The sequence below is a fragment of the Acipenser ruthenus genome, chromosome 16 (genome assembly GCF_902713425.1).
Source record: "Acipenser ruthenus chromosome 16, fAciRut3.2 maternal haplotype, whole genome shotgun sequence".
Lineage (NCBI taxonomy): Eukaryota > Metazoa > Chordata > Actinopteri > Acipenseriformes > Acipenseridae > Acipenser > Acipenser ruthenus.
In genome coordinates, this window is record NC_081204.1 from 1248989 (window position 1) to 1272762 (window position 23774).

General features: G+C 44.6%; 3 protein-coding genes across 5 annotated transcripts; 2 read left to right on the top strand and 1 right to left on the bottom strand.

The window, feature by feature from the left end:
* The first annotated feature begins 326 nt into the window (after positions 1–326).
* LOC117412364 (ras-related protein rab7) lies at positions 327–12840 on the top strand. Of its 3 annotated transcripts, none has more exons than XM_058988291.1 (6): positions 327–657; positions 8824–8886; positions 9463–9589; positions 10620–10838; positions 10935–11063; positions 11218–12840. In XM_058988291.1, exons 2-6 carry the CDS (start codon positions 8834–8836, stop codon positions 11311–11313), a joined length of 624 nt encoding a protein of 207 aa, XP_058844274.1. In that variant the 5' UTR covers positions 327–657; positions 8824–8833; the 3' UTR covers positions 11314–12840. The 3 variants fall into 3 exon arrangements, with proteins under 3 accessions (XP_058844274.1, XP_058844275.1, XP_058844276.1); XM_058988292.1 differs by lacking the exon at positions 327–657 and adding an exon at positions 891–960; XM_058988293.1 differs by lacking the exon at positions 327–657 and adding an exon at positions 7935–7959.
* Positions 12841–18483: 5643 nt separating this feature from the next.
* On the top strand, positions 18484–20243 carry LOC131697688 (histone H1.10-like). The gene has a single exon (XM_058988294.1). It carries the CDS (start codon positions 19189–19191, stop codon positions 19891–19893), a length of 705 nt encoding a protein of 234 aa, XP_058844277.1. The 5' UTR covers positions 18484–19188; the 3' UTR covers positions 19894–20243.
* A 1344-nt stretch (positions 20244–21587) lies between these two features.
* On the bottom strand, positions 21588–23158 carry LOC117411972 (histone H2A type 2-B-like). The gene is made up of 2 exons (XM_034019870.3): positions 23001–23158; positions 21588–22851 (listed from the first exon to the last, which is right to left on the bottom strand). Exon 2 carries the CDS (start codon positions 22839–22841, stop codon positions 22461–22463), a length of 381 nt encoding a protein of 126 aa, XP_033875761.1. The 5' UTR covers positions 22842–22851; positions 23001–23158; the 3' UTR covers positions 21588–22460.
* Between the last annotated feature and the right edge of the window lie 616 nt (positions 23159–23774).

The following is a 23774-nucleotide window of genomic DNA, read 5'->3' on the forward strand; positions in this document are numbered from 1 at the left end:
TAAATAGTGACCCGAACGGACTAGAACATAATTTAATGTGATGTAAGTCTTGACAGCCGCCGTTGTTTTTATATTATTATTATTATTATTATTATTATTATTATTATTATTATTATTATTATTATTAATAACTTTAATTTAGATCTCAATTCGCCTACAGAATATAACGGAATCAAGTCCCTTCATGAATAATGAATGACATGGGCAGGGCAGGTTTGCATTTATTATAGAGGGGTGTGGTCAAGCGCCTGGCAAGTGCAACGAGAGGGGCGGGCTTACAATGCGATGGAGGAGGAGCTTGGAGCATAGTGGGCGGGCGAGGTGACGTCAGGTCCGCTGACTCAAGTGCTTGTTTTGGAGGAAGTGAGAGAGCGAAAACGAGAGAGAAAGAGGGAACGGACGGACTGTTAAAAAAAAAAAAAAAAGAGAGACTGCAACAGAAAAAAAAGGAAAGGGGGTTGAAAATACTGGGCAGCACGGTTAAAAAGATACCCGAATTAAAAAAAACAGATATAAGAGAATCGTATTGACAGACAGAACGCTAAACCTGAGAATTAGTCTTATCTATCAGAAGAGCCGTGAAAACCAAAAAAAACACTACTTCCAAATTTTAAGAAGAAGGGAAGGGACTCGAACCAGGACAACATCTGGTGCAAGGTGAGTGTATGTGTGCGCTTCTGGGGACCCGGCTCTTAACGTGGGGGAAGATAGGGGAAGGGTGAGCTTTCTGCTGTCAAGGGACGAAGGCCCGGTCTTAGCCCGAGGGGGGCTAAGGGCAGGCGGAATAGCGAACTGGGAGAGGCCGGCGTACTGACGCGGGGCTGGGCCCGTGACTGCGCCGGCCATTGTTACGAGATTCCGGACGGGGGAGCTGTGAGGGGACGGACGGGGGACTCTGTCCGCACAGGCCCGGGTTTCAAGGGCTGCTGTTCGGATATGCTGTAGTTTCGTTGTGGGGCGGTAAGCGCTGCTTGTGTGACCGTGCGGAGAAATCCACTTTTTATTTTATTTTATTTTTTTTATTATTTATTTATTTTTGGCAAGACCTCTTTTTTTTTTACTGCACATTTTAAATAAGTAACCCTGCCGACATGTTATCTAAATAATAATTAAAAAAAAATATTTGGACATCACATTTCTCTTGTTTGTTTAAATACGACTTCTTCTGTTTCATGATAGGTACGATTGTTGCGTTGTATTTTTATTTTTTTGATTGCAATTGAAAAGTTTATATAGTATAACATTTTGACAAACATTTGTCATGCGTTTTGAATTTAAAAAAAAAAGTGTTTGTATTTATAAACAAGAAAAAATAACGTGTACACTGTTTACCACTGTGGCGTGCTGTCTGTAGGCAAGGGCGATTGTAAGTATTTTTTAAGTAAGCGCATCTTTCCCTTTGTTTAGTGATGTGTGTGCGGCAAACACTTTACTTGCACAGGCAGGACTACAGCAGTGATCGAGGTCGTTCTTCGTCTTTTAAATATAAATTGTAAGGAAGTTCGGGTTTAAAAACGACTGTCTTAGAAAGCAAATGATAAAATCTCTGTTGAGAATCTGGAAGAAGCTTTTTCGTCATGTGAGTGAATGGGTGGGGACGGAGGAGGGTGATTCCTGTGTGTCATGTGGAACAGATTAATGGAAGTGAAATCTCAGAAATGGACCAGCACCGCCGCCGCCGCTGCTGCTGCTGTTATTATTATTACAACACCTGATTTGTTTTCATCCTAGTTATTAGTTGAACCAGGCCTAGTGTCAATTCGATTACAATTATCGCCCAATTGTTTGCTAAAATTACAATTCCTCTTTTTTTCTCCGTTTGTTCAGTTACTATTACAGTGATGCAATAATTACAACTGCACTCCATTCATTCTAAATAACCAGCCGTAATCACAGGTACCAATACACAAACATACTACAGAGCTGTGGTCGATCCGTTCTGTAGTATGTAGTATGTAGTATTGCAGTTCCGCAGGTGTGCCCAGGTTCAGCTGCATTGTAATTGCAGTTGATTACGAAATGCACAAAAAACATTGTAATTGATCTCAGGTCTGGCTTGAAGCAGAGCAGATATCCACAAGGATTTCTCTGATGAGTTTCTCATTGACTGACCCGTCATTACAGGATGTTTTCCTGCATGTTTGGCTGTCGCTGGATGCGCTTCACAGAATTCAGCTTAACCTTTTAGTAAAAGTCAGCAGTACAAAGAGACAATTTTCTGCTTTCTTTTAGTTTATGTATTGTGTTTCTGGGAGAAACTGACTGTACATGGTCTTTATAGATACACACACACACCCAAGTGCATACGCAATATGTGGGTAGGGAGGCTTACAGCAAACCAATCTATTGTTAAGATGCATTAGATGTGTCGGAAGATCAGCAGCAGTAGGTAAGCTTATTGACATAAGAGCAGCCTGTCTGACAACCCATTGAGTCTGTCTGGTCTTCCATGGTATACAGTCACAACAAAGAGCTAGATGAATTGCAGTGAAGAGATTTCCACAGGTCAGTAATTCTGTAAAGTAAGCTGTAGACTGAGAGGAGGCTACATGCTCCATTAGCATTGAGGCTCTGTGTATACGCTGAAGAAGTGATGCACAATTATTTTGAGCTGGTCTCAAGCCATTGGTTCCCTCTATGGCTCTCTGAAGTGCACAAGAGCAGTCCGCTGGTCTGTTATTTTTCTACGCTGCTGTATGTATTTGTAGCTCTGTTAAGGTTAAGCGGGCATATAGACCTTTCACACAGTTTATACACTGGAGCACGGTAGAGAGCTTTGACAAAGGCACTCTATCCCCCGAGTGACTGCCGGACCAGAAACAGGGGAAACGCATGGATTGTTGGAACAAAACCAGCAAGAGTCGGGGCCGCATGAAACACTCCTGCCTGCGTATTTGATCATCACAAGTTTAAATTGATGCTCTGCCGAGGGATAGCTGACTGCACCCTCCCTTCTGTCTGCAGTTCACCCTCGGGAGGGCAATGTCTAGAACTACTTGTAAGCGTGTCCACCCGACATAAGCACAGGATTAGAAGATCAAAGTAGTGCCTGCACCCAGTCTTGGGTTTCAGAATTCCCATGTTCTGTGCATATTGTTGAAATAGCCAGGAATCTGAGCGTGCTTGAATAAGGGTTACAGTATCAGAGTCTGTTGGTTTAGTATTGAGTTCTTCATGAAGCTCATATTCTTTAAATGTTTTTTTCTGTTTAAATGACAGGAACATTTCTGTGTAGAAGATTACACGTGTGATGTGCAGAGCAGCTAAGAGACTTTGTAAAATATTTCTGTTACCTGGCGCTCCAGGTCAGAGTGCAGTTCGCTTCCGATTGGCTTATAAAGCCCTCGATGCAGACACCATCAAGTGCACTTGATTGTAAAGGTGAGGGAAGGACAGCTTATCTTGTTTTGAAATCAACATCTTAATGAATGGATTTATTGAATACCTGCTGGTTTTTAAATAGTTCTTCAAGGCGATTGAGTGCAAGCATGAGTATCTGCACACCCTTAATAAATGCAGGATATTGACTATAAAGGTACAATCAAATGTTGGGCAGGTAATAATGGATGCAGTGACCCTGACCAGCCTTACTGAGCTTCTTAATAATGTGTCACAGGCTGCCTGTGACGATGGTGCTCTCGGCAACAAACCCAGAACGGTGTCTGGCTGATGAGAAACACCATGGCGATTCTTCAAATAAGGAACAGCTCCCTCAAATAGGGAACAGTTGGTTTGGCTCGTTGGGATTGCGTTTACAGTGTGGACGGTCAGGTTTAGTTTATTTGTATTGTTAACCCCTGCAGGGATGCATATCCCCGGTGACAGTGATAGGCAGCAGTGAAGCAGTCGTACGTGTGTATGTGGGTGCAGTACATACGTATAGAGGTTTATATAGAGAGAGAACAACTTGTCCCACTGTGATGAGACTTGCTAAGGACTTTCTGCAGCACCAGTTATTGACAGTATGAGAATCTGGAGCTTTATGGGGGCTATCTGCCCCTCTCTCTAACTCTTTAGAGTTTTGGATCAATCTCTAGAGAACCACTTCTCCAGTTGTGATGACACTTACTAAGTACTTTCTGCAGTTCGACCAGTTACCGAGTGCGTCCGAACCTGGGAGTTTATGAAGGCTGTCGGATGGACTTGTTCTCCTGTTCTCACTTTAACCTGACGAGGTTGAGCAGAAGAGAAGTAAGACGTGATTTAAAAAAAAAAAAAAAAAAAAACATTAAGAACAACAAAACCACTGCTTTCCCCAGTGTTGGCCATACAAACAATAAAATGAACTATCGAAACAACTAATAATAAGAACACGTTTCAGGTACAGAGCGTTCCACAGCCGTCGTGCGTTCCAGTTTGCTGTTGGAAGTGCTCTGTTGTGCTGGGAGTCCCTTTCTGTGTTCAGTATTGGAATCCGCTGTGATGAAGATCACGCGATAGCAGCTGCGATGGCCAGGGTTGTGCAACCACGTTTGTACAGTACTGTTGGAGGTGCAGCATGGAGAAGTTGGTTACTGGCTGTGGGGGCTGGCTTCCTGTTGGGTGTTTACAGTTTGCACATTTGAATGCTCAAGCCTTGTCACTTGCCTGATCTATGTTCATGTCTGTGAACAGCAGCTGTGGCTCTATATACTGACCTGGATTTCTTGCAGCTGATTTGGTTCTTTGTAGATTTGCCCCGCTGCTGTTCTTTCCTCCTCTCAGAAACTGCTTTTAAAGGGTGCTCCGGTTTTGCTTTCCATACTGTTTTGATGGCAACCAAAAAAAACAAACAGAAAAATAGAAACCAGAAGTGATGTCGCCATGGCTTTTTATGACATTGCTGAACTGGACTTTGCCACTGTGAAACTATTACATCGTGTACTGAAAGTGCCTGCTTGTTTTGCTAATCAAGCCCAGCAGAAATATCAAGCTGCTTCTTGGTACATGCATTCAGAGGATGGGTACAGACCAATGAGACCATGCCCTGGCACCAATCGGAGGTGGAGTGGGCGGAGTGACCCTGCCCCCTCGGGGCTAATATTCCAGAAGGGTGGGGCTTGTTTAGAGAGTGCTTGGAAGGGAGAGTGGGGTTGCTGTGTGTATGTGTGTGTCTCCATACCTCATGACCAGCACAGCAGCTGATCGGACACATGACCTGTCATTAGTGGCTGAACAAGAGGTCTCTTTGAACAGACTAGCTTGAGTTCTTGCTCTAGCAATCAAGGAGTATAGCTCTTCTTTTCTTTTTCCTTTGTTGCTGTTTAATGGTTGTATAGTTTACGATCAACTGACTGAAGACCCCCAACCCACACACACACACATAGTGCCATGTAGACTGGGCAAAATATTCCTAGAGACGTATTATATGTTTTTTTGCTTATTAATTAATAACGCTATTAAGACAGTACCAATAAAGTGCTGGTGCATAATTGGAGTCACAGTCGGCATTGGGAAGCTGTGAAGTTTCATGGTAACTGTACACAAAACAGACCCTTTGTGCTTCTTGCCTGTCCCAACATGACGTGCTGTACTCTGGAGCTGTGTGACTCACTCCTGCTCTCTCTCTGTCTCTCACGTGAAGAAAAAAGTAGTTTACCTGTGAGTCTGGAATTCTGAATCATTTACTGAATCATCAGTATTAAGAGCCTCTGTGTTTGAGTGGAGAATGGCAGATCCACAGGTTATGGCTGTGTTTGTCTTTGTTTTCATTCTTCATGTATTACTGAAACACAGCGACCACGTGGAGTGGCGTGGAGATGATGCAGTATTAAGAGCCTCTGTGTTTGAGTGGAGAACGGCAGATCCACAGGTTATGGCTGTGCTTGTCTTCGTTTTCATTCTTCATGTATTGCTGAAACACAGCGACCACGTGGAGTAGCGTGGAGATGATGCAGTATTAAGAGCCGCTGTGTTTGAGTGGAGAATGGCAGATCCACTTTCTAGTAAATGCACTGTAATGACAAAGTAAACAGGCATCAATGAAGTCCCTTTTGATCCGGTTCTAGAGCATTCCTGTTTACTGTGTTATCTTTGCTGTGACTTGTTTTATATACGCACTGGAAATCCACTTAAACTTAAAGAACGGAAAGTAAACTTTGGCAAAGAGATCGGGGTGGCGATCTGAACGAGATTTCAATAAATTGGTGCCATTTCCTCCGTTTTGCTTTTCACTTCTTTTAAAATGTGTTCGATATTTTGACCGGTAGTTGGTCACTTCCGCTAAGCGGAAATGAGTCTGCATAGTTCATGTTGTTTTTAAAGCACACAATTAGAGTTTTGTTTTAAAAGCTCAAAAAAAAGAAAAAAAACAACACGGTATCTCAAAACCGTGATACTTCAATATTTTTATTTTACCCCGATATTAGGTGTCGTAGGATTCTGGTATCGTGATGTACCGCGGGACACTAGTACAGGTAGCTCAGGTTATGGTAACACACTGGTGCACCAGCTGTACTTAGAAAGAAGACGTGCTTGACAACCCTTTGGAAACCACATTGTGGTGCTTAAAAACTCTGAGTTTTAAAAAGTGACCAGGATGTCATGACTAAAACCGAACACGATCTACAAAGTGGCTCTAAACAAGAGCAGTGCACTGGCTGTATACAGTAGGTATTCTCTCTGGCTAAACAATGCAAGGAACTCTGCTCAGCCACTCCTCTTCCCAGCCCAGATTTGCTGGCATGTTGCTTCATATTTACTGTAAACCAGATTGAGTCTGTGCCAGGAAATCTAGAGCAAGAAAACACATTGGAGCTTTTGGAGGCTGTGTGGTGCTGTGGTTAAAGAAAGGGGCTTGTAACCAGGAGGTCCCCGCTTCAAATCCCAGCTCACACACTGTGCTCCGTCTTTCGGGTGAGACGTTGTAAGTGACTGCACCTGATGCATAGTTCACAAACCCTGATCTCTGTGAGTCACCTTGGATAAAGGCGTCTGCTAAATATACAAGTAGCAATATTAGCGTCTGCAACAGCAATACAAGCTGAGCTGGGAACCTGGAGACAGACCCATAACCCACTAACTTCCAGGACAGGATAAACACTGCCTGACGTGCCATTACACTAACCAGTGCAGGCAGAGGGTCCTCCTAATAGCATCTGTATAAAATCAAGACTTTATCACATGTGAAATCTGAGAGGAGGCCAGGGGTGCATGATAAATGATTGGTGCAATATCAAGCCGGTTTCCCTCAGCCCCAGTCTATACTGTAGGTAAGAAGTTCAGGGGTGTCTTATTAAACTTTGTTTTTTTTTTTTAATCCCTCAGTGAGCAGACTTGAGGTACATTAAAGTGATGAGAGAGATCGTGTTTGTTTGTTTACCCCTCAGCCCTGTAACTTGATGGCAGGGCTGAAGAGAGTTTTGCGGAGTAACAAGCTTGTAAGTGTGTAAGAAGCGCACTGCAGCACTTCTTGTGAAATTCCCAGCCACCGACCCTCTTCGTAAACATTACTGTACAGCACCTGCTGTACCCCGCTTCAGCCTTTACGAAATCCCTCCAGCACAGCGAGTCCCTCTTGCTTCACTCGGCTGAAGCAGCGTCTCGGATGTCCGCAGTGTCGGGTAGCACTGTTGCTTGCTTTCCAGTTCTGTGTGTTTGTTTACTGGCAGGGCTTTGGCGCTCTGACATCCAGGGTCATTGTCACTGTATCTGAGAAGATTTACTGCAGACACCAGACACCAGACTCGCCCGCTGCTAACCCTGGGTTTTGACTGCGTAGCAAAACGTTTGCTGGTTATAATCAAACTATCAGAGCTCTAACGGTGCCTGAGAGGAACTGAAAGCTATTGGATGGTGTGGGCCCCTTTTATCTGTGCTTCTAAAATTAGGCCAATTCATCAGTTTCTTTCTTTCTTTCTTTCCTTCTGTCTTTCACACCACAAACAAGTATCTTGACCACTATGTAAAAGACAGGCTAGTCTGCATTCGTGGCTATAGAGCTTTTAGTCTTGTGTTGCCGACGGGACAGAATCACTCCTGGTAAGTAATACAGCTGTGTTAAGTGTATTGTGTAAACCATGGTAGTGGTACAGTAAGGATTGTGTGAAGCGACTGCTCCAGTGTCGTGCTCTCTCAGTGTATGTTCTCCATTATGACCGGTTGCTTCTCAGAACCAGATATCCAGTTTCAGTGCTTTTCTTCGGCGGAGCTGCGGCTCTCCTGGGCTCTCACACCGAGACTCGCTGTGCTGTTTGCCTGCTGAACTTCCTGCAGCGGGCTGTGTGTCTGATTTGTGAGAGATTTGAACTGACCCGGTGACACTAGGAGGTGTGAGCGGGGAAGCACTTAGACAGACTTCCTCTCTTCAAAGCACTTCCCTCACCAGTCTCAGCTCTTCAATATTGCATGAAAACTGTGCTGAGGAAATGTGCTGGGATTTCTACACTGTAGTTGTTTGATACTTGTGTGCTCATTCTCTCTGGACTAGAAAGGACAAGTTAATGGATGGCAACCACTGATGAATAATAATAATAACAGTAATGAGACAGAGCTGCATTGTTATTTCGTGATTCATGCTTTCTGTTAATTCATTGTTGGGTCATGTTCACAATAAATTGGCATGCACTTCACAGTACAAGGGCTCCTCACTAATTCGCTGTTTCTGGATGTGAGTAAAATAGCGACCGATCAGGGAAGCACTGTAATGACAATGCTACAGTAATATTAGACAGAAACATAAGTAGACCCAGGTTTTAGTTGGTAGTCCGGCTGTCTTTGTCAGTGTTGTGTCCTTCTGAAGAAGGCACTAAACCTCTATATCTGGATGCAGATCTTTGTTGCGTATTCTGCTCCTCTTCTACTCGCTTCTTCGTAACGTTTTTGTTTCTCTGCTTGTTTCTCCAGCTCTAACAAAATGACGTCCAGAAAGAAAGTTTTGCTGAAAGTGATCATCCTGGGAGACTCTGGGTAAGTGTTTTATTTCCTCTGGCTTCTCGTTGAAGCAGGACGCAATAATCCAATGCTGAAAATACAAGCTCTTGCCTGGCTTTGTTGCTTTTCAGGATGGCCTCTCCTGCAAGTGCGATGGTGTACAGTATGTAATCAAGCGAAGACCATGCAGAGCCTCTCGAGCTGATAGAAACATGATCAAGATGTTGCCTTGTTTACTGAGCATATGAAGAAGCAGTGCAATTCCAGGGATGGAAGTTAGACTCCTATTGCACAGCAGTGTCACCCAGTGCTGCAGTGAAGGAAATGGAGAGAAAAGGGGGGGGGGCGTTGGGTAGAGTGAGCATGAACATTGATGAAGGCTTGAGGGTGAGAGGGATAAAGAGAGAGAGAGAGAGAGAGAGAGAGAGAGAGGAGGGGGTGTACCTATGGCAGATACGGTACATGTATTCAGTGAGACCATCGTCCAAAATCTTTTCAAAGGCAGCAGGATGATGTCTGCTTGTCTCCAGCCCCTCACAGTACTCCCTGTGTAAAGAGGCTCAGGCGCATGCAGATCCTGCTAACCGACCTCTCCTTGCTTGTCTTCAACAGTGTAGGCAAGACCTCCCTCATGAACCAGTATGTCAATAAGAAGTTCAGTAACCAGTACAAAGCCACAATAGGAGCCGACTTCCTAACAAAGGAGGTGATGGTGGACGACAGGCTGGTCACAATGCAGGTAAGAACAACACCATGTGTGTGTGTCATAGGTTTATAGTGAGATAGGCTGGTCACAATGCAGGTAAGAACAACACCGTGTGTGTGTGTCGTAGGTTTATAGTGAGATAGGCTGGTCACAATGCAGGTAAGAACAACACCGTGTGTGTGTGTCGCAGGTTTATAGTGAGACAGGCTGGTCACAATGCAGGTAAGAACAACACCGTGTGTGTGTGTCGTAGGTTTATAGTGAGACAGGCTGGTCACAATGCAGGTAAGAACAACACCGTGTGTGTGTGTGTCGTGGGTTTATAGTGAGACAGGCTGGTCACAATGCAGATACAATAGACTACAGTCAATAGGCAAAGCAAGATTACACTTACTGGGTTCATTGTGGTCTGCACGAGCTGCTAAATCTGTGCAGATCACATCATCCAGCTTCATGATTATTTATTTATTATTATTATTATTATTATTATTATTATTATTATTATTAATTTCTTAGCAGATGACCTTATCCAGGGCGACTTACAATTGTTACAAGATATCACATTATTTTTACATACAAATACATTATATTTTACATACAATTACCCATTTATACAGTTGATTATTGGTGACTGGTTGATTTATGTTTGTGCTATTCGAGGGACAGACTGCTGCATGCAGGTCTTTGATTATTGGTGACTGGTTGATTTATGTCTGTGTAATTTGAGGGACAGACTGCTGCATGCAGGTCTTTGATTATTGGTGACTGGTTGATTTATGTCTGTGTTATTTGAGGGACAGACTGCTGCATGCAGGTCTTTGATTATTTTGTGACTGGTTGATTTATGTCTGTGTTATTTGAGGGACAGACTGCTGCATGCAGGTCTTTGATTATTTTGTGACTGGTTGATTTATGTCTGTGTTATTTGAGGGACAGACTGCTGCATGCAGGTCTTTGATTATTTTGTGACTGGTTGATTTATGTCTGTGTTATTTGAGGGACAGACTGCTGCGTGCAGGTCTTTGTTGCTTACTGATTTTTAAATGTTGATTGATTGCCTCAGATCTGGGACACAGCTGGCCAGGAGCGGTTTCAGTCGCTGGGCGTTGCGTTCTATCGGGGGGCAGACTGCTGCGTGCTGGTGTTCGATGTGACGGCTCCAAACACCTTCAAGACTCTGGACAGCTGGAGAGACGAGTTCCTGATACAGGCCAGCCCCCGGGACCCAGAGAACTTCCCCTTCGTAGTGCTGGGCAACAAGATTGACCTGGAGAACAGACAGGTGAGAGAGAAAGACGCACGCACTGAGATGGCCTTAAACCCACAGACTGGAGAGATGGACTCAATTTATTGTTTCGTTTTAAATATTTTTTTTCAGGTCACCACAAAAAGGGCTCAGGCGTGGTGTCAGAGCAAAAACAATATCCCGTACTTCGAAACCAGCGCCAAGGAGGCAATCAATGTGGAGCAGGCTTTCCAAACCATCGCCAGGAACGCACTTAAACAGGTATCGGACTGAACCCTAACACCTAAACTAAAACCCCTAGCCTCTAACCCCCTACACCCTAACCCCTACCCAGCACCAAGAAGACAATCAACATGAAGCAGGCTTGCCTGTCTTACTCTGTATCTCTCTCTCTCTCTCTCCCTCTCTCTCTCAGGAGACAGAAGTGGAGCTGTACAATGAGTTCCCAGAGCCGATCAAACTGGACAAGAACGAGCGAGCGAAGCCTTCCGCGGAGAGCTGCAGCTGCTGAGAGGATCCGGGTTCAAGATGAGATGAACCCCTAGCCCTACCCCATCCCCCTTCCTATAGAGCCCTCCCCCTGCATACCCCAAAATACTGTTCACCCCCCTCTCCTATCCCACAGTCACCCCGGACCGAACCCCACACACACGCATGCACACACACACACACACACACACACACACACACACACACACACACAGAGCCTGCAGTCTGTGCAGCGCAGTACCCACTAACACACCCCTTTACCCTGCTGTTCAGCACGTACATATGCTTCCTTCTCTACCTGTCTTTCAACCTGGCAAACCTTGCATACACCCTCCGTGCCTCGACAGGTCGTTTTCCTCTGGCAACTCAAACAGCCTTCCTGACTTGGGTGTCCTCCCCACATTGTCTTCATAGCCTTTATAAAAGTTTACCGCAGTAAACGCTTTGCCAAGTGTAATCGTGTATTGAAAGCATGCTAAAGCACAGGTAGGCATTTTGAAGCTCGGAGCTGTACTGTATGGTAAAGCACCTTTTAAACACACGGCAAACCATGGTAAACTCTGCATAGTATAACCATGGGAAAGCACAGAGGAGGGGAGGGGGACCACTTGAAAATTACTGTTCAAATGATAAACTTTTCTAAGGGCAGCCCAGCATACCCCACTGTTTCATTCACAGTTCCACACGTTTCCCCCTCAGCTTGGAGGCTTAACCTATTCCCTTCCCACAGACTCTTCTATCTTAGATAACCCAGCCCAGTCCCTCCCCTGACCCCCTCACCTCCCCTCCCTCCCCACAGTTTGCAGCCTTTAGCCCAGACGTCTCTCACTCAAGCACTTCTGTCTGACTCGGAAACTGGTCACCATGCAAACTGTCATGTTAGGTAACCCTAGTCTGTTTTGATTTAGGTTAAAAAAGAAAATGAAAGAAAGCTTGACCTCATCTACATATATAAAATCTACATATAAATATACAGGAAAATCAAGCAGATCTTTCGATTTTTGTTTCTTATAATAATACTACTTCTACTATGACATTGTTGCTGTTTCTTTTACAACCATGCTATGTTTAACATTAATAATAACAAGACTAGTTTATAAAGAGATAAAGGATAATGAACATTGTGTCTCTTGAGTTGGTGACTGTGTGTCTCTCTCTCTCTCTGACTGTGTGTGTGTTTCTAACTGCCTGTCTCTCTCTCTCTCTCTCTCTCTCTCTCTCTCTCTCTCTCTCTCTGACTGTGTGTGTGTTTCTAACTGCCTGTCTTTCTCTCTCTCTCTCTCTGTCTCTCTCTCTATGCAAGTTTGCAGGCTGTTGTTTATAAGTGTTTGTTCTTTACTTTTAACCAATCAGATCTTTTACTGTATCCATGTATTATAATAATTACTATGTTTAGCTTCATTAGGAGAAAATTCAGCAACAGCTCTTGTAACAGTTCATCATGGTGTTACCAACAAAACAATACATGCAGCCAACGGCATTGTTTAAATAAGTATGTGGGTTTAAATAATAATGCTCTTAATAATAAAATAAAGGTTCTTGAATATAATTCTTATTGTACGGAGTGCAAAGTGAAGGGGTGGATTCTTTTTGAATGTTCTGGCAGTAAAACAAACAACGGAGCAATACAGCTGCATTAAGAGCACTGTCCGGCGTTGTGGTGGTGTTGCTGCAGACGGTTCTGATTGAGTGGTAATGGCCAGTGGTAGCGCTGGGAAGGCTGGTTTGATGTTAAAGGGTTACTGTAACTAAATAACAATGTCATAATCCTCCCCTCTCGCACACTAGATAGAGATAGATAGAGATGGAGAGATGCATGCTTTTTCTTTTTTTTTTATTGCTAGCTCCAGTTCCAGTACTTTATACAGGCCAGGCTGCAGTTTTAGGAATCCAGTACACACAGCTCATTGAGTTTGGTAGCTCTTCAGCCTCGCTCCGCAGTTCCGTGCTGTGTTCAGTTTGGTAGCTCTTCAGCCTCGCTCCGCAGTTCCGTGCTGTGTTCAGTTTGGTAGCTCTTCAGCCTCGCTCCGCAGTTCCGTGCTGTGTTCAGTTTGATAGCTCTTCAGCCTCGCTCCGCAGTTCCGTGCTGTGTTCAGTTTGGTAGCTCTTCAGCCTCGCTCCACAGTTCCGTGCTGTGTTCAGTTTGGTAGCTCTTCAGCCTCGCTCCACAGTTCCGTGCTGTGTTCAGTTTGGTAGCTCTTCAGCCTCGCTCCGCAGTTCCGTGCTGTGTTCAGTTTGGTAGCTCTTCAGCCTCGCTCCGCAGTTCCGTGCTGTGTTCAGTTTGGTAGCTCTTCAGCCTCGCTCCACAGTTCCGTGCTGTGTTCAGTTTGATAGCTCTTCAGCCTCGCTCCACAGTTCCGTGCTGTGTTCAGTTTGGTAGCTCTTCAGCCTCGCTCCGCAGTTCCGTGCTGTGTTCAGTTTGGTAGCTCTTCAGCCTCGCTCCGCAGTTCCGTGCTGTGTTCAGTTTGGTAGCTCTTCAGCCTCGCTCCGCAGTTCCGTGCTGTGTTCAGTTTGGTAGCTCTTCAGCCTCGCTCCGCAGTTCCGTGCTGTTTTCAGTTTGGTAGCTCTTCAGCCTCGCTCTGCAGTTCCGTGCTGTGTTCAGTTTGGTAGCTCTTCAGCCTCGCTCCGCAGTTCCGTGCTGTGTTCAGTTTGGTAGCTCTTCAGCCTCGCTCCGCAGTTCCGTGCTGTGTTCAGTTTGATAGCTCTTCAGCCTCGCTCCGCAGTTCCGTGCTGTATTCAGTTTGGTAGCTCTTCAGCCTCGCTCCACAGTTCCGTGCTGTGTTCAGTTTGGTAGCTCTTCAGCCTCGCTCCGCAGTTCCGTGCTGTGTTCAGTTTGGTAGCTCTTCAGCCTCGCTCCGCAGTTCCGTGCTGTATTCAGTTTGGTAGCTCTTCAGCCTCGCTCCGCAGTTCCGTGCTGTGTTCAGTTTGGTAGCTCTTCAGCCTCGCTCCACAGTTCCGTGCTGTGTTCAGTTTGGTAGCTCTTCAGCCTCGCTCCGCAGTTCCGTGCTGTATTCAGTTTGGTAGCTCTTCAGCCTCGCTCCGCAGTTCCGTGCTGTATTCAGTTTGGTAGCTCTTCAGCCTCGCTCCGCAGTTCCGTGCTGTATTCAGTTTGGTAGCTCTTCAGCCTCGCTCCACAGTTCTGTGCTGTATTGCTACGGCCAGTAAAACGCAGCCAGGAATACAAGCCCAGACAGGGTTGGGGTCAATTTCTTTTTTTTTCCAATTCCAATTTCCATTCCCTTTTAAACAATTCCAATTCCTTGATTTAAAAGGAAATTGACCCCACCCTGGAGTCTAGACCAGAACCACAGCTTTGATTTTGAAAGTTTCACTTCTGGTTTGCAAGCAAATGCATTACCTTGGAGCGGTCTGTTCGAGTGAGCGTCTTGCTTCCTTTATCCCTGTCCGCAGCCTTAGATCAGACCTGGATTTCAAATACAGAGCCGTGTGGATCCAGGGCTGCTGAATTCTCTTCTCCGTATGATCTAGTGTGTGGAGATCTTTATGATCAGGCATTTGCTTAAATTTAGTTTTGTAGTTGCTACTTGTTTGTAGTGTCCTGGGGTGTCTGCCTATGAAGGATGCTATAAAAGTCTAATTGTTATTAATTTGTACAGTATATGGTAACTGCAATGAAATGGTCTGAATTAAATCTGCTTAGTGTTTTTAATACTCGTGTTTGTTACTACAAACCAAAACAGCAAACCTGGACAAGCCCATAATTGTGCAGTTCTTGGTAGCTGCCACAAGAGGGCGCATTTGTATTTTGTTTCAGTGTAGTTGATGATTTTATTTATTTATTTATTTATTTATTTATTTACACACACCAGTAAACCCTCTTTAAGCAGGCACAGCCAGATTTTTTTTCAAGAGGGACTCTGGAGCAAAAATGTAGACACATTTTCCATTGTTGATTCTCACACACATTTCTCATCAGTCTGTGATTACACAGACGTTGAACAAATAAGTAATTACAAATCAAACATTGCAGTTAATGCGTTGAGGGTGCATTTCAAATATCCAGTGGTTACCGCTCACAGAATTCAGGAGCTCTGTACATAAAAAATGTTGTTTAGCCAGTCTTCATTCTCCGAAGAGTTTTACTGTGAAATATACGTTGTTTTCTGTTCATTGCATTACCCTGAATTCATCAGCAAGCAGAACCTCTTTGCTTACGTTCCACGAAGGGGAATTTTCACTGCCGGGATGCAAGCTTCCTCCCCCTGGCCACCTTTTTACATATCAGGAAGCAAAATGCATTGAAGAGTTATCACCTTATGCAGCAGATGATATCCTTAAATATGTAAAGCGATTTTAGGTTTTTGTTATGGATGCAAAAGGTGTGGTGTAAAACACTGTTTTAGAATAACATGTGGGCCATATATATATATATACACACACACACATTGTAACCCACTAAGTGGCAGTGTCTCCAGGGAGCACAGTGAATCTCAGTACAAACACTGGTGATACAGTATAGGCTGTGAATGTTACGCGGTGGTTGCATGCTGTGCAGAATGTAACATGCTCCAGGGAGCACAGTGAATCGCATGCTTCATGCTTGTAGGATCCTGCAGCTTTATAGAAACAGCCCCAAGCTTGTCCCAAAGGAGCAAAGGGGGAAGACCAGCGCCCCTGCTGTGGGGTTCCATGTACTTTCCAGATTCACACGTACAGCCTCCTGTGGTTACAGGCTGCTGAGTCTCTGGGGGACTGTGGTTTGGGTCGGGGCAGGTCCACTGTTCCCCTGCCTCAAGGAAGCGCGCTGCTCGCGCAACAGGGTGCAGGCCGGGCATCAGCTGGCAATTCAGCGTCTGAACCTCTGTGCCAAACAGCCAGGCTCCAGAGTGTTTAACCTCATCTCACTAACAGAATCCATAATGCAGAGCATCACGCACACCACTGCCTGCCTCGGCTCCACCAGATACTGACTCGCCTGTTACACACACACACACCCACACACACACATCAGGGAACAAATCATCTAGATTGGATGTCTTCCCAAACCCACTTTCATCTGTAAAAATGTATCCCCATGAGTACGTGATGATTGACAGGTAGTGAAAGGTATCCAATGACTACGTGATGATTGACAGGTAGTGAAAGGTATCCAATGACTACGTGATGACTGAAAGGTATCCAATGACTACGTGATGATTGACAGGTAGTGAAAGGTATCCAATGACTACGTGATGATTGACCGGTAGTGAAAGGTATCCAATGACTACGTGATGATTGACAGGTAGTGAAAGGTCCTAAAAGCAAAAGTCTGGCCAAACAAATCTCTCTAGCCAATGTGGGACAGTGCAGCTTGTTTAAAAGGGTTTTGTCACTAATGTTTCATATTCTGAATATGAATATTAAAATAGCTCCAGCCGTGTCTCCATTCCTTCCTTGATGACTAATTTGAAGCAGCCACGGCACAGTAAACATGAATAACATGGGTGGTTAAGATACAGAGCACTGTCTTGGCGTCGCTAGGCAACCCAGCTTGCAAGTGGCTGCACCTTGAACTCAAGTGCTCACTTCAGAATGAAAATAAAAAGGCAAAAATTGAAGCGTGAACACAAGTCGCATGGAAGCACCTAGCCGAGTAAGGACACTTATTATTATTATTATTATTATTATTATTATTATTATTATTAGTAAGGCCCCAGGCCAGCTTCAAACCTGCAACATTAAAAAAATGTCCTAGCAGGATCGCCCTCTAGTGGACACAATTAAAACCACTTCATATTTTCATTTACAGTATTTCCACATTAAAAGCGATGATGGTGATGACGACGTGCCCTTCCATTGAGCGATTTGAAAAATGCACCGCGCCTGCTCACGGTGATAAGCCCGCATCTAATCGAACATCATTGTTTTTTCTGAAAAAAAGGAAAGAAGTGAATCAAAAATACTTTATTTATATTTTTTTTTTATGAAGCAGTGACAGGTACAACTAATGTGTAACGTCATCGTCGTTGCTGTGTATATAACTCGACAGCTTGCTAACGGGAAGAGCATTATTGTATGCGGCTTCAGAGGATTTTAAACTAAACTACAAGAACATATAATAAAAGCGTGATCGCTGTTTTGTGTTCTATAACTAGTATTAAGAATAACGTGGCGTCCCAAACACCCCAGTGCCCAGTGATATGATACAGCACAGCGCGTACTACAGTATAGAACACGAGTGAGTTTGCAAATCACTGTCTGAACCCACCAGTTAAACCAACAGCATGTTCTACCGCACCGCGTAGGAACAATGACAAATATATCGATTTGTATGTATTTAAAACACAGCTTTTAAACGGGGCTCAGTGTATATTTCCTATAATTGCTTTGTACTTTCGTTTTAGGTACATACATTTAATCTTTCTTTACCGAACAAATAAATACTGTTTCACAACTGAACTACAGCAGCAATAGCTGGTTACGTCATATCTACCTATCTATCTATAGCAATATTATTTTTATTTGAGCAGCAAGCCAATATGCTCGTAGTAGGTTATTCATCGAGCAAACATAACACACCAGGGTTCAATAATAAAGCTATTTGTAAGGTTCCATTATTGTTATTATTCTCACGAGTGTGTGCTTACCTAATATGGTTATGTAACGCATTGGGGTTATTTAAAAAGTGTGAAACGGCAGCAGTCGCGATTATTTTCTGTATTTATTTATTTTTAAATTTAGACGAGGCGTGACCCTGGCGATTACAACTTTAAAAACATCTCTCATTGCTGCGGGTGACCACGTGAGGGCGTCTACTGTGTTAGTTAAAACAAATTAAACGCGGGGTAGTTTTTAAACGGCGGGGTAATTAACGCCAAGGCGGGCATGGATCGAAAGGCCGTCCTCTCCTCTTTCGACCCGTACCTGTTTTTTATCTGGGGGTCAATCGAGGCGTTTGCAGTTAAGCCTTCAAGTCACTCCCCCCAGCCTTTCCATCGCTTCCAGCATGGGGTGCACAGTTTAGTTCCGCCGTTTCCCTTTTCCCCGTGACCAAGCTGGCTTTTTTAAAGACAGGGTCGTGAGGAAGGACGCTTGTACTTGTCCTCTGGGGGGTTGGGACGGTCCGGCGGCGATTTTTTTCGGAGAAAACGCGTTTTGAAGGCGAGCATACAAACACAGTTTAATGCAAAGTGTGGCAGCTGCTGTTGTTGTTCTCATTCACGTCCGCGCCTCTCTTTCAAAGTCAGCTGACGCGCAGCGAGATCCCAGCTGCAAAAAAATCACCGAGAGAAACGGAGCGCAAGAGACTGAGAGAGAAACGGAGCGCAAGAGACTGAGAGAGAAACGAAGCGCAAGAGACTGAGAGAGAAACGGAGCGCAAGAGACTGAGAGAGAAACGGAGCGCAAGAGACTGAGAGAGAAACGGAGCGCAAGAGACTGAGAGAGAAACGAAGCGCAAGAGACTGAGAGAGAAACGGAGCGCAAGAGACTGAGAGAGAAACGAAGCGCAAGAGACTGAGAGAGAAACGGAGCGCAAGAGACTGAGAGAGAAACGGAGCGCAAGAGACTGAGAGAGAAACGGAGCGCAAGAGACTGAGAGAGAAACGGAGCGCAAGAGACTGAGAGAGAAACGGAGCGCAAGAGACTGAGAGAGAAACGGAGCGCAAGAGACTGAGAGAGAAACGAAGCGCAAGAGACTGAGAGAGAAACGAAGCGCAAGAGACTGAGAGAGAAACGGAGCGCAAGAGACTGAGAGAGAAACGGAGCGCAAGAGACTGAGAGAGAAACGGAGCGCAAGAGACTGAGAGAGAAACGGAGCGCAAGAGACTGAGAGAGAAACGGAGCGCAAGAGACTGAGAGAGAAACGCGCACGCCTCGCCAGAGCGCCCCGCACAGACTGCGCGCCTGCCTTGCGTACTGCTTTCTCATCAATTCACTGTTGCGGTTTGAAAGAGCCATGTCTGCCGAGCTGCAAGAAACCGTGCCAGCCGCGGCAGCCGAAGAGGCTCCGGCTGCGCCAGAGAAGAAGGCAGTGTCCAGGGCAGCGGGGGCGGGCAAGAAACCCAAGTCCAAGCCCGCATCGTCCGCTTCTTCTCCGGCCAAGAAAAAGAAATCCGGCAAGAAGAAGACTCAGCCGGGCAAGTACAGCGTCCTGGTGGTGGAGGCGCTGAAAAAACTGGGAGAGAGGAGCTCATCCCTGGCGAAGATCTACAACGAGGCCAAAAAGACGCCCTGGTTCGACCAGCAGAACGGGAGAACCTACCTGAAATACTCCATCAAGGCGCTGGTGCAGAACGACTCCCTGATCCAGGTGAAGGGCACCGGGGCGAACGGCTCCTTCAGGCTGAACAAGAAGAAGCTCGACGCGCTGAATAAGAAGGGGTCCAGCGGCGCGCCGTCCAAGACAGCCGCGGCGGCCAAGAAGCAGCAGCCAGCCGAGAAGAAAGGCAAAGCGAAGAAGACTCCGCTCAAGAAGGACAAGAAGCCCAAAGCCAGCCCGGCGGGAGCAAAGAAGAAGGCGGCCAAAGCTGGCGCCTCCTCCGCCGTCGCCAAGCCCAAGAAAGCCAAGGCGAGCAGCGGCAGCGCAGCCAAGAAAGTGAAGAAGGCGAAGAAATCTGCGAAGCCCAGCGTCCCGAAAGTACCCAAGGCGAAGAAAGCGTGAGGAAACGACGAACACACCCACGAAAAAGAGACTGCGCGAAGCTGGAGAGCCGCTTTTATTTTTGTAAAACCTTTATTTTGTTATGTTGTATAAATAATAATAATAATAATAATAATAATAATGGACACGTTGAAATGCGCCTGGCGCTGCTTTTAATTCTTTGCATTTAATGCCGTGTATTTTTTTTTTCTTTATTACAAAAAAACAACGCTGCGTGTTGAGGGTGTTTTTTGTTCTTGTTTATTAGATGTGCCATTAAGTCACGTTTATATTGTGAAAGAAGTAATCCGATTAACGTGTAATTGAAAAAATATATATTAATAATAATAATGACGATTCTGTCTATTGAACCCAATTGTATTCATTCTTCATCGCCAGATCAGCGTTGTGATTAATGGTTGTTGATATTCCCCATGTTTTTGGATGACTGCTTTTCGCTGTTAGTATTGGTGATGGTGTTTTTGCAGACGGGTAATCTGTATATGCAGGTTTTGAAAGCGCCCGAAACGCCCTTATTTGGGGGGTCCTGTGGGTTGGTTTTTGTGGTATTATTTTAAACGGGGGAGGCACCGCCCCCCTGCCGTTTTATTGGCAGAACAGCGCGGCTCAGCCAATAGCGCGGCGTTCAGCTTGTTCCTGATACAGATACAGTTTACCTGTGACCAAGGTACTGCAGTCTCATCGCTCTGCACTGCCTTGCAAAAACGCAGCGCGTTAGTTGCATAAATATTATTAATGTTTGTTTGGATAATTTTGTGGACCAAAAGAAGGTAGAATGAATAAATTATAATTTGTTAAAGTTTTGCTCCAAGTCATCCTTTGTCACATTATGAAGAGTGTACATGCGTTGCTCAATAAACGATATACTAAGAAAATACAAATTAAAAGGTGTGGTTATTGGGGGGGGGGGGGGGGTATTTAACTAATTAAAAATATGACTTTCTTACACGCCGTGCACTGTACAATTCACATTTACTGAGGAGTAAATACAGTTTAAAAAATTAAACAGCTTTAATGTTGATAAAGGGCATTAGTAAAATGTTCTTACAGAATTGTGCAAACTGCAAATTGGCCAGGAATAAAGAAAGGGTTTTTATGAAACTACATTCCAAATAAATCACAAAACATTTTTTTTTTTAATCCTAGTTTTATGCAATCCAAAAGTGCATTTTCAGGAATCACTTTTGATCAACATTTTCATGTTTTTTTTTTTGGCTGAGTTGAATGTGTAATCAGTGCATTACCAAGGATATAATTAGAGGTTTGTTTTTCGATATTAAGGGATGAAAGCAAGGAAACGTTCTGGTAATTTGGGGGACACTCCAGGCGGTTGCTGTGTGGACTACAGGTGTTGCCAGTAGCCTCACAATTCTCGGTCCGGGGAAAGTTTAGGGAAATATAAATCTCTAGCCTGAATGAAGTCTTTAATCAACTTGAATGATACTTTCCATCCTGGGTAAAGCATCCATGCAGTGAAGTGTTTTACAAACCCAACTCATTAACGTAGGCCAGGTTAGCAAGAATCAGCAAAGCTGCAGGAAGGTGCAATTCAATTCTTATTACTTTCCTGCTAGTTAAAAATGGTACAATTATTTGAATCCTTCAGAATGGGGCCTCCATAGCAGTTTGAGTTTCACTTCACACAACAGAAAGTGCAAATTTAGCATGGTGGTAAATGCTGTGTGAATGCAGCCACATATTAAATATGAACCAGACCATTTCACAGACTCTTTGTAGAGGCTGTCTACATGGACAACCCAGCAGTGAAGACCCTTAAGAGACCCGGTCAGTTTTGCGGTCACAGAGTCTGAAGGTCTATCCGTCTCCAAACATGCAAAGCAAGCTGCATATTGAATTCACGCAAACTCTTGATGACTCTGACATGGATTTCTGCAGACTCGGGTTTGGTTTTATTTTGAAGCCATGTGTCATTATTTTGGGCAGCATCTCCAATGTCTCATCAAACCTGATCACAGTACATACAGTACATTTCACACGCTGTAACATTTCTGTAAACCAAAGCCCAACGCAGAAGACTGGATGTCACCTCCTGCAACAGAAACAGATTTCTGAAGCGAGGCCCGCGAGGCGCTTTGTCTAGCTCCTGGTCCTGTCTGTTCAATTCTTTTGTATGCATTGTCGTTTCCAACACATTTTAATAAGCAGCAGAAAGAAAACAATAAGCTAACTGGACTTCAAACCAGATAGCTTTTTGCTTAAGGTACTTTTTTTTGTCTAAACACTGAGAATGAAATACAATTGTATGACTCTGCAGATCCCGTCTCTTAGAACGGTGTTTGCAGTGTTGCCCTGGTTATGCATTTGCCATGTTTTTAAATAAAATATATATTGCCATAATAATAATTCAAAATACAAACATAAAAGCAAAGAGCATAGTGTGTGTGTTGCAAATAAAATCTAAAACTGAAGTGCTGAAAAAGCACACATTTTCCTTCTTTTGATAACTTTGCCTTGTTAATTATTTAGTAAGATGCTATTTCTCCTAGCAGCAGTAATAGCTGCAGTGGAAGTGTCTGGGCTGGGGCTGCTGGTGGTCGGGTCCGGGATTATTTCTTGGAGGTGTGTGTTTTCTTGGGAAGCAGGACGGCTTGTATATTGGGCAGGACTCCCCCCTGCGCGATGGTCACACCTCCTAGCAGCTTGTTGAGCTCCTCGTCGTTTCTGATGGCCAGCTGCAGGTGACGCGGGATGATTCTGGTTTTCTTGTTGTCCCGGGCGGCGTTCCCGGCCAGCTCCAGGATTTCAGCCGACAGGTACTCCAGAACCGCGGCCAGATAGACGGGCGCGCCGGCCCCCACCCTCTCCGCGTAATTGCCTTTCCTCAGCAGGCGATGCACTCGACCCACGGGAAACTGCAGTCCTGCCCTGGAGGAACGAGACTTGGCTTTGGCCCTCGCTTTACCTCCAGCTTTACCTCTTCCAGACATTGTTTGTGAGCTTTTATTTAAAAAGAGAGAGAGAGAGAGAGAGAGAGAGAGAGAGAGTAGTTTATGAAGGAATAAGTATGAAGGAATAAAAAACGTTATAAAAAAATATAACAAGTCATTTATGGTTTTGACACAGCCTAAACGAAGGTACAGACTCACCTCCTGCTTTTGAAGGTGCACTTTTATGCTGTGACAAAGTTTTCTTCCACTCGCTCGCAGTGAAATTATAAACCGTATCCAGTCCACGCTTTGCGATTCTCCGCAGAGATTCTGAATCCGCAGTGACAACAGCTGCTCGGCTGCGTCAGCGCTTAGGAAATAAACTCGGCACAGGACTGTCTGGCGCGGCGGCTTGCTCTGCAGGGATTGGACGAGTCTCCAAACCCTCGCTCTCTGATTGGTGAGACTCCAGATACTTCATTTGCATATTCATAGATATTTTTTCTGACGCGCACGCAAATCATTTGCATATGTAGAAAAAGAAAATGAGGTTTCTCCATTTCACAGCTTCTCTAAAGCAGCTGGAAACATTTACAGAAACGACGCGGATGAAGAAGAGCATTATTTAAGGTATACAATAATATTATTTATATTGTATTGAGAACGCATCAGTCTACTCAGCTGCCATTCTATCTGATGAACGGAAGCCGAAATGTTGAGGCTAATTACTAAACTAGTGAGTTTCCAGTTTATCAATAACTTTTCTTCTTTGAGCATTTCTAGTGATTGATGAGTATCCTGCTGGATCCCGATTCTCCTGGGATACAGAGCTGTGTGTGCACTGTTTCTGAATCCTCTCTCTCTTTTTATTTAACGTGTTTTATGCAAACGTAATTAACATTCTTTACTGTAATACAGCTGTTCATTTTTCCTTTTTTTGTAAATACCTACAATATGTTGCACATACTTTTGTGCAAACCTGCCACATCACTA

What these genes read in the sequence shown, in the direction of transcription:
- LOC117412364 (XM_058988291.1), top strand. Translation starts at nt 8,834, where the DNA reads ATGACGTCCAGAAAGAAAGTTTTGCTGAAAGTGATCATCCTGGGAGAC. An exon ending in ACAGGCTGGTCACAATGCAG is followed by an intron (nt 9,590 to 10,619) that starts GTAAGAACAACA and finishes TGATTGCCTCAG; the next exon opens with ATCTGGGACACAGCTGGCCA. An exon ending in TTGACCTGGAGAACAGACAG is followed by an intron (nt 10,839 to 10,934) that starts GTGAGAGAGAAA and finishes ATTTTTTTTCAG; the next exon opens with GTCACCACAAAAAGGGCTCA.
- LOC131697688 (XM_058988294.1), top strand. Translation starts at nt 19,189, where the DNA reads ATGTCTGCCGAGCTGCAAGAAACCGTGCCAGCCGCGGCAGCCGAAGAG.
- LOC117411972 (XM_034019870.3), bottom strand. Translation starts at nt 22,841, where the DNA reads ATGTCTGGAAGAGGTAAAGCTGGAGGTAAAGCGAGGGCCAAAGCCAAG.